At 48.8% G+C, this 13,302-nt stretch overlaps 1 protein-coding gene across 1 annotated transcript in view; it reads right to left on the minus strand.

Annotated features, from left to right (window-relative positions):
• Acvr1b (activin A receptor type 1B) overlaps positions 1-12,169 on the minus strand; it is a 38,298-nt gene extending 26,129 nt beyond the window's left edge. Inside the window, exon 1 of the mRNA XM_052160850.1 lies at positions 12,036-12,169. Within this exon, the coding sequence (XP_052016810.1) occupies positions 12,036-12,126 (91 nt within the window). The 5' untranslated portion in view covers positions 12,127-12,169. The remainder of the gene's footprint in view (positions 1-12,035) is intronic.
• Positions 12,170-13,302: the final 1,133 nt, after the last annotated feature.

Consider the following 13,302-nt stretch of genomic DNA (forward strand, 5'->3'; position numbering starts at 1 on the left):
GTAGAGGTCAAGAGGAGAACTATCTGTAGTCACCTCTTTCCCATGTGGGTCCCAGGAGTCGAACTCATGTCGTCAGGGCTGGCCAGAAGTGCTTTTGAATCAGTTGAGTCATCTCTCTGGCCTCCAACTCAAGGCTCTTGTAAGCAGTTCGGCAGTTTTCTAGATAGATGTGTGGTGACTGTCTCATTCTAAGCAGTGGGGAGAATGGCAGACAGGGGCTTTGAGGAGGAGCTTGGGTAGCAGAATCCTTGCTTAACATGGAGACAGCCTGGCACCGCCTAAGACCGATGTCTACTCAGAGGTGGACAGTTGGAAGTTCAAGGCTAGCTTGGGATGTGTGAGATCCTCTCAAAAGTAAAAGAGACAGGGTGGTGGGAACAGTGTGTGTTCGTAGTCTCAGCACTCAGTGACGCTCAGGCGGATTCGTGTGAAGCCACCTGGTCTAAATAGCAAGTTCTGAGCCAGAGACGACTACACAGTGAGACCCTGTGTCAGTACAAGCTGGAGAGATGGCTCAATGGTTAAGAGCACTTGTTCTTGTCGAGTGGGGTTTAACTGCCAGTGCCCACGTGATAGGTCACAACCATCTGTAACTTCAGCCATTGGGCATCTGATGCCCTCTTCTGACCTCCATGTCTGCCAAGCACAAATATGGTACACACAGCCACACACACACACACACACACACACACGCACGCACGCACGCACGCACGCAAAACACTAACAAAATTAATAAATCTAATATAAATAACATTATAGTCTAGAAGTGCATGTAACTTACGGGCTGAGACTTATCCAACACTGTTGGTCTAACTCAGTGTCTCTGCGTTTACCAGACACTGCCAGGGAGAGAACAGAGGAAAAGGTGACAGGACCCGAGTTGCCTTCCCTGTGCAGTCAGAGATTGTTAGGACTTGGGACACGGCAGAAGGCCTAGAGAACACTTGGAAAAGCACGGTGCTTTCAATTTTTTTTTTCCTGTACATTTGTTTAGTTTTTGTATTTGAGATTACATTACACAGTTTGCTTTGGGTGTGTGGATTTATGGTAGTTTTAAATTGTAATAAAATACATATAGCACAATTTACTTATTGTAACCATTGGAAAGTATACACTGTGGCATTAAAGTCTTCCAAAATCCAATCACCACTGTGGAATTCTCAAAAGTTGTTCAACATACCAAGAGAAAACTTTTAATAAGAAAATTCATTTTCCTGAACAGAACAGCTTATGCTCTAAGATCAAGAATTGACAAATGGGACTTCATAAAATTGCAAAGCTTCCGTAAGACAAAGGATACTGTCAATAGGACAAAACTGCAACCAACAGATTGGGAAAAGATCTTTACCAATCCTACACCTGATAGAGGGCTAATATCCAATATATACAAAGAACTCAAGAAGTTAGACTCCAGAGAGCCAAATAACCCTATTAACAATGGGGTACAAAGCTAAACAAAGAATTCTCAACTGAGGAATACTAGATGGCTGAGAAACACCTAAAGAAATGTTCAACATCCTTAATCATCAGAGAAATGCAAATCAAAACAACCCTGAGATTCCACCTCATACCTGTCAAAATGGCCAAGATCAAAAACTCAGGGGACAGCAAATGCTGGAAAGGATGTGGAGAAAAATGAACACTCCTCCATTGTTGGTGGGATTGCAAACTGGTACAAACACTCTGGAAAACAGTTTGGCGGTTCCTCAGAAAATTAGATATAGTACTACCTGAGGACTCAGCTATACCACTACTGGGCATATACTCAGAAGATGCTCCAACATGTAATAAGGACACATGCGCCACTATCTTCATAGCAGCTTTATTTATAATAGCCAGAAGCTGGAAAGAACCCAGATGCCCCTCAACAGAGAAATGAATACAGAAAATGTGGTACATTTACACAATGGAGTACTACCTCAGCTATTAAAAACAATGGGCAAATGGATGGAACTAGAAAATATCCTGAGTGAGGTAACCCAATCACAAAAGAACACACGTGGTATGCAGTCACTGATAAGTGGATATAAAAGCTCGGAATACCCAAGATACAACTCACAGACCACATGATACTGAAGAAGGAAGACCAAAGTGTGGATACTTTGGTCCTTCTTAGAAGGGGGATCAAAATACCCATGGCTCACAGCTAACCAATGGACTGAGCATAGAGTCTCCAATGGAGGAGCTAGAGAAAGGACTCAAGGAGCTGAAGGGGTTTGCAGCCCAATAGGAGAAACAATATGTACCAACCATTACCCCCAGAGCTCCCAGGGACTAAACCACCAACCAAAGAGTACACATGGAGGGCCCCATGGCTCCAGCTACATATGTAGCAGAGGATGGCCTTTTCAGACATCAATGAGAGGAGAGGCCATTGGTCCTATGAAGGCTCGATGCCCCAGTGTAGGGGAATGCCAGGTCAGGAAGTTGGGGATGGGGTTAAACAGGGGGAGGGGGAGCAGATAGGGGGTTTTCAGAGGGGTAATGAGGAAAGGGGATAACATTTGAAATGTAAATAAAGCAAATATCTAATAAAATAAAAAAGAAGAAGAAGAAAATTCATTAACCGGCCTCTCTCTTCAGCAGCACCTCCAACCACACATCCATGTTTGGACGTGTCCTCTTGATGGACTCACATGACATGGTTCCTTTTTCTACAGTGTTTTCAGGATTTATCCATAGTGTAGTATGTGTAATTGTTTCCTTCCTGTGGCTCTGTAATGATTCCATTATTTGAATATGTCGCGTTCACTTACCCATTCATCAGTTGATCGGCATTTGGGAATTTTGTGAATTCCAGTTCTTTTTAGTATCAGGCTAGGAGTGCGCTTGCTGGGGTGTGTGGTTGTTCTGGACTAACTACATGGTGACTGTTTCTATTACCAGGGAACAAGCACACGTTTCCTGCGTTGCTGCAACAGCACTTGGTTTTTGATTGGCTTTATGTGGGGGTAGGAGGGTATGCACACATCCGGGAGGGAATGCTCTCTTCTGCTGTGAGGGTCCTAGGAGCCAAACCTGGGGAAGGCCTGGTATAAGCATGAGCCCTCTTACTTGTGTTTGTAAGGTGATCTTGCTTGTAGCCCAAAATGATCTGGAATTAGTTCTCCTCTCCAGCCTCCTCCTGAGTACTGTGATACAAGGAGAGTGGAAAGGCGCTTATGGGGTGGTGTGTGTGTGTGTGTAGGGGTAGCAACTGGTGTAATAAAGGGAGTTTCTGTATTAGGGGCAAAACCCACCAACCTAACAATAGACGTCTGATAAACCTGGCATTTAACTCCAAATCTTGGAAAAGATCTTGGAACGGAGCTTGCACAAGAGAGAGGTGTCTGAAGAGCAGCTCGGCTATGCTGTTCAGTGAACTGCCTTTCGGAGAGCTACTTGGAGACAAACCCAACCCCAGAGAGCTGTTTAAACAAGTTCAGCTTTAAGCCTGGGGTGTAGAGAATGAAAGCTTTGTTCTCACTCAGAAGAGATGTTTGATGTTTATGTTAAGGAGCTGTCACTGCAATTTAATTTACGACTGATGGTAAATACCTGAGCATCAGAGGAGGGACACTAAGCAGGAATCACCAGGAGGGAGTGTGTGCGAAAGTTCCTCGGCCTACACACACAGACTCAGCTGTCATGCTTAAACCCTTCAGGAATTTGGTTTATTCTCCTTAACTTAGTTTATAACAAACCCAGAAAGCGGCTGTTGGTTTGTTTGGGCTGCATGTATGTAGATACACTTCTGGTTCATTATTGCAGGGTGAGTCTTCTCCTGACCCAGGCACCACACTGTCAGCAGACAGCAGTGACGCTCACACTTGTGCAGGAGAGAAGGGACAGGGATGACCATTTCTGGCAACTCAGGTAATGAAGACGAAAGAAATGAACGGACAAACAAATCAGCTAACACACAGAGACCAATGGAGCTGAGACTTGAGTTCACTTGGCTGCAGTAGAATGTGTAATAGCTCACACAGAAACCAGAGAGAGCTTATGTCCAAGTAACTCAAAAATATCCATAGCATTTCTGAGTGACTGGGGTTTAAAAGAACAAAATAAAACAAAACAAAATACAACATAGGGCGGTAGAGATGGCTCAGCAGAGGAGGCCTGGCTGTACCCACATGGTAGCTCACAACCATCTGTTACTCTGGTTCCAGGGCATCCAATGACCTCTTCTGGTCTCTAACACATGTAGTACACACACACACACATGCAGTCAAAACACCCGTACATTAAAAAGTAAAAAAAATAAATTAAAAAAACCCCACAAAGACAGAATTAGAATTATTTGCCTAGAACTTTGCCAAGAGGATGAAAAAAATGAATTCAATTAAACAAACGTATTAAGCACTTAAAATACACAAGGTTCTATCCTAGCTGAAAGACCCGTAGTCTGAAGGCAGGAAGAATAGAACCTTAAGCAACGTGAGCCTCCAGCACTCCCCACAGGGAAAGAAGCACTGCTGACCCGGACACAGAAGTGTGAAATCCCCTGGGTCACTGTCCTCAGTGAAGGGGAGAGGAGCCAGGAAGCTTACCAGGGAGAACAGGGATGGCACGGGGCCATGGACACACAAGGCACTCTGGGCCCACGCTGGGAAAGCTGGCAGCAGGGCCAGGGTCCCAGCCAGAGACAAGGAGCAGCAAGAAGCCCAAGGGCAGGACCACACCTCACTGACCATGCAAACTCAGGGAAGCAGTGGGCCAGGACAGAGGGGACAAGGGGGCAGAGCCGTACACATCCACAGGAAACCCTGGGGGGGGGGGGCGGGGGAGGGGACTGAGGGGACTGCAGCACTCAGAGCACCAGGTGCTGGCCACTGCCTAAGCCCCCTCCGCCCTCAGTGCTGAGGCTGAGAGACAAGGAGTTCTCAAAGGCTAGAGGCACTGTGTAGAGGAAGCTGCACTTCCAGTAGATTAGACTTTTATTGGTGACTTTTACTGCCACCATCACCCAGTGAATGAGAAGGTTTGAACTCCTGCAGTTCCACTGGAATTCCAACAGGCAGAAGCAAAGTCAATTTGCCTGTAAACTGCTGAAGGGCAAGGATATCCCTCTCACTTCTACTCTGGACCAGGCTTGTCTGGGCCATTAGAAACCCACTGATTTAATCTACGTCTCTGAGTGTTAAATGCAGTACACATACACTAAGACAATGCCTGAGGTCCTGGCGCAAGGGGGGTCCTCCACAAATTCTTAAAAACTCCTCAGCTCAACTCAATCCAAGCTAATCTGGAAAGTACACAAATCCTGATTTCTCCATTTAACTTCCAACCTTGAACTGACGATGATCTTCCAGCCCCAGCCTCCTGGCTACCAGGTCCATGCCCCACGCCATCACACGCTGAGAAGACTTTCGTATGTAAGGCCTAGTGACAGGATGCTGAGCTCCTGGCCACATCCTGGGCTGTTTCTCTTCATTCTCCCATTGTTCTGCTGTGCCTGCTGCTGTCTGATCACCACACACAAACACACACACACACACTCACACACACACACACACACGTACACTTCATTCTTTACTCAGTTTCTACAGGTCTCTGGTCCACACACAGCAAGACTCAAGCCAGCTGAGGTCGGCTTCTCTAAGACGAGGTCCACGTCTAAGTTTAATGGTTGTTTGCAAAACCCCACCACCTAGCAGATCCCAGGACTCAAAGCAGTTTCACTCCTCCTGTCAGCTGGGGACCACTCTCAGCTCCTCTCTGTCTGCAGTGTCTGTTGGGACGGGAAGCTCAGAACATGGGTGCTCGCTTACTCCCAAGCCAGCTGGCGCTCCTCTGACTTCCTTTCTGCAATGGACTTGAGAATAGGTTTGAAGGCAAGTTCAAGTTCATCAAGCCCACTCACCTGAATATCGACTGACTGAGACCTATCTGTCAAATTCCTAAGTGGTAGGACCAACTACACCACTGTTAGCCTGGGTAGCTGGGTACAAGTGGAAAGACATCAGATCCCAGGGCTCTGCGTAGGAAACAGGGTGGCTACCAGGAAGCACAATCCTCTGATACTGTCTACTGTACATCTCATTCGGCAGAAGGTGGGCATTCTGAAGAAAGGCAGTTACTTCCCTAGCAGCCATGCTAATGCCCGGTGTATGGAAGGTGCTCACTAAGAATACGCTACAGGATCTATCGATCACCAAAACATACTCAGCATGTATATGTGCATCTACCTGTAATCCCAGCACTCTGGGAGGCAGAGGCAGGCGAATTTCTGAGTTCGAGGCCAGCCTGGTCTACAGAGTGAGTTCCAGGATAGCCAGGGCTATACAGAGAAACCCTGTCTTGAAAAAACCAAAAATCCAAAAAAACCAAAAAAAAAAAAAAAAAAAAAAAAAAAAAAAAAAAAAAAAAAAGACTTCTAGGCGTGTATATTACAGTTCTGGGGTTCCACCTCCAGCATTGCCAAAAACCAATAAAATGTTCAGGCGCGGTGGCACCATTAGTGACCTTAGGAACTAGGGAGATAGTCAACCTGCTCCCTGTGTGAACATGAGAAACTGAGGTCAGACCCCAGCACCCCGCATACAAGCCAGGTGTGGAGGCACACATCTGTAAACCCAAGGACTGGAAGAGGATGTGGTGGGGGCGACAGCCAGGTTCTGTGGGCTTGCTGGTAGCTTGTCTACCCAAGACACCCTGTCTCCAAAAATATGCTGGACAGTGACTTGGAAAAACACTTGACATTGATCTCTGGCTTCTACATAGTCATGACCAAGGGTGGCTGCTCACACACATGCATATACCACACACAAACACGCAAAGGGATGACCAGGTGTGGCTGCTCACACATGTACACATACCACACACAAACACACAAAAAGGAGTCCTTAAAATTCTACATCATGCAATTATCTCCAGGACATTGGTTTTAACTACTGAAATTGATCTCTATTATTCCGATTGCATGCAAATGAAATTGCCTGCTTGCTGAAAGTTATCTGTAACCCCAAACACAATGCTCAAAATCCTTCCTGGCCGTTCAAGGCTAAGTACACAACAGTAAGCCCCGAGGAGCTCAGCACATTCGTTCCCTCTGGAGGTCGGTCAAGGTGACACCCGCCTTCCCACTTAGGTTCTCACACGGTAAACAGGTCCTCCTGGCAGTCTACTGAGTACCCTGCTTTTGCTGATGATCTTGAGATGGAGAACAGTCTCCAAGCACAGTGCTGAAGTGATGTCTGGTGTTCCTCAGCACAAGAGGACAGTGATACGCCTTGGGAAGAGGTAAACTCGTGTTTGGTAAACTCGATGCAGACAACAGTTATAGAACTGTTCTTGCTTGAGTTTCGTGGTGTCTTAGTGACACTCCACACTAAAGAGGTGTCTTCATACAGAAACAGGCTTACTTTTTGGTCATCTGATGAAACCTCTGGTCAGAGGCTTACGGAGGGCGGCTCTGGGCACACACTTGACCACCTTCCTCAGAGCCTCGGCTGGGAACTGTGTTTGCTGATGCTGAGTTTAAACCACTGTGGTTTTAAGTTCCACTACAGCAAGGCTTTGGGAATTTTTGTTCCTCTCATTCAGTGTTCTGTCCTCATGGTGGAAGTTGTTACAGGCACAAACCCTCCTGAATGAATAAAGACACCTCCTATATGTAACCATGTAGATATGAGAAGCCATGTGACACTGGTCACTCTGATTGTGTCAAACCCAAAGGATTCAGTAGGGCAAATGCAGGCTTGAGACTGGAAAGAGAGAAGGAAATGGGAAAAGATGGCCGGCCACATGGCCTGATCGGAGACCTGCAGCATGGGTAGGATCTGCTGGGGTGGAAAATTCACCACTAAATCAAACTTTGGCAGCTCTATGCAAGGAGAAGGAGGCTTCTCTGCAGGACAGCCCGTGCACCATGTCCCCTTATCCTGATGGAAGCCAACAGGTACATAGCAGACAAAAGTGCAGATGGTGTCTCTGGAGTCCATGCTCAGGGTAAGTCACACATAGGGTAGAAACACTGAGATGAGTTGAAACAGAGCGTGTATTCAAACCCAGCTCGCCATGGTGCAGGCTGAGAGAAATGTCAGTGAGACTGGCCCAGGAGCAGATCCTCTAAGGCTGCAAGTGCCTAGTCTCGGTGGGGAGGACAGCTGAGAGTACTGCAGCTGGATCAGCACTGCAGGCTGGATGAGGAAGGGGATCTTCTTGTACACACAGAGAATGATGTACCATCTTAAAGTAGTGCCCGCCTCCTGTGGCAGACAACATTAGAACTCAGTATGGAGAGGAGAAACCCCAGACTTATTGTTGACTGCTGTCCCAAGCTGAACTTCAGCAAGGAGCAAAGATTTCAAAAGTAAAACACAACAGTCATACTGGTATTCTAATTTAACTTTCAAAAACTAAAAAATAAAACAAACAAAGAGAGCCTAAAGTGCCCTGAGCTGAGTTCCACCCCACATGGCAGCCTGTACTGCTGGGTACTTATAAGAGACTGCAAAGCAGCTAACTCAGGTTCCGAGATGCAACAAGCAGCCTCGACAGGACATGCTGAAGCAGCGCTGTGTATCTCCTCTCCCTGCTCCTCTCTACTTATTCCTAAATGGTAGCAAGGTTACAATTAGCTCACCGGTGGAGAATAAGCCTATTTATAACACAGCAGTCCCCTGAACAGCACAATCATCTGAAAGGGTTTCTAAAGGAAAACGCGGCGCAGTGTCCCCCCCCGCCCCCCCTGCTGCAGACTCCCAGGGCTTTCTGGACGGAGCCTTCCTTCCTTCTAACCTCCCTGTGCTCACAGCCACGCTCTGGTCACCTCTCAGCCTCCATGTTCTTATGTAACATTTACATAGTACCATAAACACACCCAGAGTTGCATAACATTACCAACCAATAAAGCCTAAAGCAGGTCACTCCTCCAGCCTGCCTTCCATTAGATCAGGTACACTGCTGATCAGGGAGGAAAGAGCCTGCCAAAGGCAGAAATTAACTTGAGGAAATCTGAACCCTGGCTACCAAAAAGCAAAATCAGAAATGAGCTACACGGACATGTGGTGTGTCTATCAATCAAAGTATGCTATTCTGCCCCATAAGATAAAAAGTAACTCAACATTGCTTATTCAGTGGACTCAGAAACCATGTCTAAAAATACCTCCGTGCCAACTGCCTATCAGTAAGTCAGTCTCACAAATGTCCCAATCGGAGCAACACACAGTATCTTCTCAGTTCCAGAGGGAAAGTTGAGGCAGTAACAGGTTAAGTTACTTGTTCAAGGACAACCTGTATGAAACAAAGTTCCCTGAGCGCTGGCCTCCTCCTCCCTCCATCTGGCTCTAACCTTTAACCAGAGTAGCCATTTTAATGTGCTTTATCACATTTGCCCCAGGAGCTGTTTGAACAAACTAATCAGAGGCTCCCTGTCCCTCCACAGGAGTTCACTTCCCCCGCACTTCAAGTCCATACCCACTCAAAGAAGCTATAAGGCTTGGATTGAGGTTACATTTCTAGGCTGTTCACAGAATGCAAACTGTTCCTATCAGAACCTCAGATGCCTCTCTTGCTGCTGTTGCCTTTAAAAATGAATATCAAGTTCTCCTGCTACTAACTTAATTTTACATTTTATAATACTAGTTAAAATTCCCAAGACAGGTCTTAAAACACATCATCTACTCAATGGCTGCTGTTTCCAGGGTGAAAATCCTCCTCCTTGTCCTGACTTTTTACTAAGCCCCAGTTTGGATGAATTAGTAGACAACTATCTCTTGCTGCCCTCACTTGGTGTTCACATACCAGGCCTGAGAACTGCCTTGGTCTGTCACTTCTCCAGCCCACAGACGAGCTCTGTATAGGAAATGCAGGGGAGGGGAAAAAAATCAACTTCTTGTTATCCCAGCCTCTACTTTCCCAGAAGTGACGTTTTACTTTAAGCCTTTTGCAACAGTGGTCTCTGTAGCATGCTCTATTGGCAACTAGATGTATCCCGGAAAAAACTGCAGTGTCTGGCCAAGAAGTTTGAAGGCCTTGGAGAATGTTTGCTGGATACAACCAAATTTCCCATTTACCAAAAAAAGAACCCAACTCCTGGTTATACCCACCCACCGTCACCCCAACAAACATCCACTTTAGGGAGGATACGAAAACAAACCCCATTCAGAACCAGTTAGATTGCCAATTAAACATTCTCAACTATGCTAGCAACAAGAAAAGCCCACAGATACACCAAATCGGTAGGGAACTGACTGTTTCAAAATCTTGGAGATGTTAGAAGCAGGATATGAATTTCACTGGAGGGACTTAGAGATTTATTTATACACACATAACACGACAAACCTGAAGACGGAATGTCCTTATTTTTACCACCCTACTAGGGAAATAGCACTGTCACAGATCCCAAAACAAGGCCCATAAGCTGCAGAGAACAGTCTTATTTATGAAAATTATTCTCTTCCCACAAATGTAAGGCTGTTCACCCACCTTCGGCGGGGGTTTATCGGTCGCCGCTGCTCAGTTACCTGTGACAAGAGCAGCAGCACAGGGGAACTCAGCACAGTGCCTAACAGAAACACTAGCCAGTGAACAAAGACCCGCCGCTGCCGCCACACAAGCTCCACCACTCTGAGGGAGCACATCAAGGTAGGGGGGTAATGAACTTGTTTTTGAGACTCCAAAGTAACATGGTGTCTTCTACTGAGGGTCTGCATTACTAAACCAAGATCCACCTGAGCATCATGTGTGTGTGTTGGGAAGGGCCACAGACAGACAGACAGACACACACAGACACACACACACACACACACACACACACACACGAACTCACATTGCTGGGAGGTTGGGGGCGGTTGAGAAGCCAAAGCAGAAGGCTTCATACAATGGGAGCAGTGAATACAATCCTAATTGTCTCACCATATCCATCTGCGGGTCAATAATCACTTCGATGCAACTGCCAAATATAACCTTCCTCTGCAACCCCAATGCCAAAGCACATTTGAGAATACTACCAAATGAAATATTTTAGGGTTTCATGTGCTCTTCCCAGCCTCAAAAGCCTTATAAACAACACAGCCAGTGTAGCGTCCACAGTGTAGTGTCTCCACCTCTGTAGTGGGAAAGGTGGGGGTGGGCCTGGCCACACAAGGCCCTTAGGGTTGGAAGGTAAAGGGGTGTGTGTGGAGGGTGGGTGCTGGGAGGAGGGACTGTGTGTCAAGGCAAAAGTACAGACCAAGGGCCAGGGAGACGGTCCAACCGTAGGGTCTTTAAATAATCGGGGGGGGGGGGGGGTGGAAGCAGTTTCCAGGATTTCACCTGAAAAGCATCCTTGGAGTGATTAACTGAATGGGCCCCCTGGGGCGGGGTGGGGGAGGCAAGGAGGAAAGCAAACACGAATACACCTAGATTCAGATTAACAGCTGGGGAACTAGGTTTCACAGGGTTGGAGTGGTTCTGAGGCCAATCTCCAAAAAGGTTTAGTGGCCTGCTCGCCCCATTTCCTCCAAACAGCGTCTACAGGCATGGATATCCGAGGTGGGTGGGAAGGGGTGCCCTGCAGAACCCAAGGGACTGAGCGAAGGAAAGGGAGAATGTGACTCCGGTGCCTAGACTATCAGGGTGGCGGGGGTAGAGAAGGTAGGGACACCCCAAGCTGAGGTGAGGCTTAGAGACCCCTACCCTCCTAGCCTAGGGTACACATAGGCTCTCAGCATCAGAACACGTCAGAGAAACGAGCCCCCCATCGCCGAACCCCACAATCTTGGCGGGAGAAAAGACGCCCCCAGGAGCATCTGCTGACAGGGAATAACCCCCCTCGCACGGACGTGCTGAAGGGCAGGAGCCAGGGACCTCCACATCTCGAGGAAGCCTGGGCTGGGTGCGGAGGGTGCAGGAGGCGCGACCCCCTGGGCGCCCTGGTCGGGCTCCGCCTGGAAGAGCGCGCGGGTCCCCAAGGCTGACCCACCGCCACCCCGGCCCTCCGCGCCCCCCGCCCGGCCATATTGCGCGGCTGGGGAGGGGGCGCGCCCGAGCCCCATGGCGAGCGCGAGGCCTCGCCTGGCCGTCTGCATCCCGCGCCGCCCACCCCCCCCACCCCACCCCGTACTCACCCTGGATCCCCCGGGGCCCGGACCCGCTGCTGCCGGCGAGCAGGAGGACAACAAGGGGGAAGAAGGAGGAGGCTCCGGCCGACTCCGCCATAGTAACCGCCGCCGCAGCCCAGCAGCGCCCAGCGCGCGCGCGCGCCCCCCCCCCCGGCGCCTCCCTCTCTCTCTCTCCCTCTCTCTCTCTCCCTCTCTCTCTCTCTCTCTCCCTCTCTCTCTCTCTCTCTCTCTCTCTCTCTCCCTTCCTCCCTCCTCCCTCCTGCGCGCGCGCGCGCGCCCGGCTCCTTCACTCCGCGCCGGCACGTGAGTTCCCGGGAGCCGGTGCGGCCGCCGCCGCGCGCGCACCCCCGAAGGGCGGGGCCGGGCGCGCGCGGGCGCCCGCCTTAAAGGGGAGGGTCCTTGTTAAAGGGGCGGAGGCTCTCGCCTCGGCCAACCTTGCGCGCCGGTGCGGAGCTGAGCCGAGAGCTGGGGAGGCCGAGTCTGCCGACCGACAGTCAGTCTTCCTCCTCCCTCCGCGAAGTGGCGAAGTGGCGGAGCCGGCGCCGGCGCCCGCCCTCCGTCCTCCAGCCCCGACCCTTCGGCCCCTTGAATCCCGCTGGGTTCATCGCCAGGGTCTCCAAACCGGCGTCTTCGCGAGGCTCCCTCCCGCTGCAGCACGCTGGACACAACTACCTGTGCGAGCGTCTGTGTTTTCGAAATGTAGCTAGGGCTGGCCCGGCCGACAGCCTTGGTGAGGGTGCTGGCCAGGTAGAACCATTTTGGTAAACAATGTGACAGCACCTATCAGACAGCCTGACAAAACGCATTGCATTTGCCTGGCATTTCCTCCTGTCTGTCTTCAGGAAATAATGAGGCTAAATATTTACGCAAAATGTTCCCTTGCTTATTTATCATTGGAAAAAGCTGGAAACTAGAGAAGCAGTCATAGAAGCTTATATAAACTGTGGCTCACTCATGTGAAGGAACACTAGTGATTAAAAATCGATTTACAAAAACTAATGGCGCGAGGAACTGTTACTCCATGTTCAATAAAAATGCAAACACCAACCTTTACAATAAATTTTTGTGGATGGTATGTATGCATATATGCGTAGGAGAAAAGCAAACGATATTACTCAATATTACTACTAGGGTTTTCTGTTTGTTTTTGTTTTTGTTTGAGACAGTCTTATTAGGTAGCCCAGGCTGGCCTCAAACTCACTGAGAACTGCCTGTTTCTGCCGCTCAAGTGCTTTGGCCTCCACGCGTGTACATGTGAGTGAGCACACCTTTA

The sequence above is a fragment of the Apodemus sylvaticus genome, chromosome 17 (assembly GCF_947179515.1).
Source record: "Apodemus sylvaticus chromosome 17, mApoSyl1.1, whole genome shotgun sequence".
Classification (NCBI taxonomy): Eukaryota; Metazoa; Chordata; class Mammalia; order Rodentia; family Muridae; genus Apodemus; species Apodemus sylvaticus.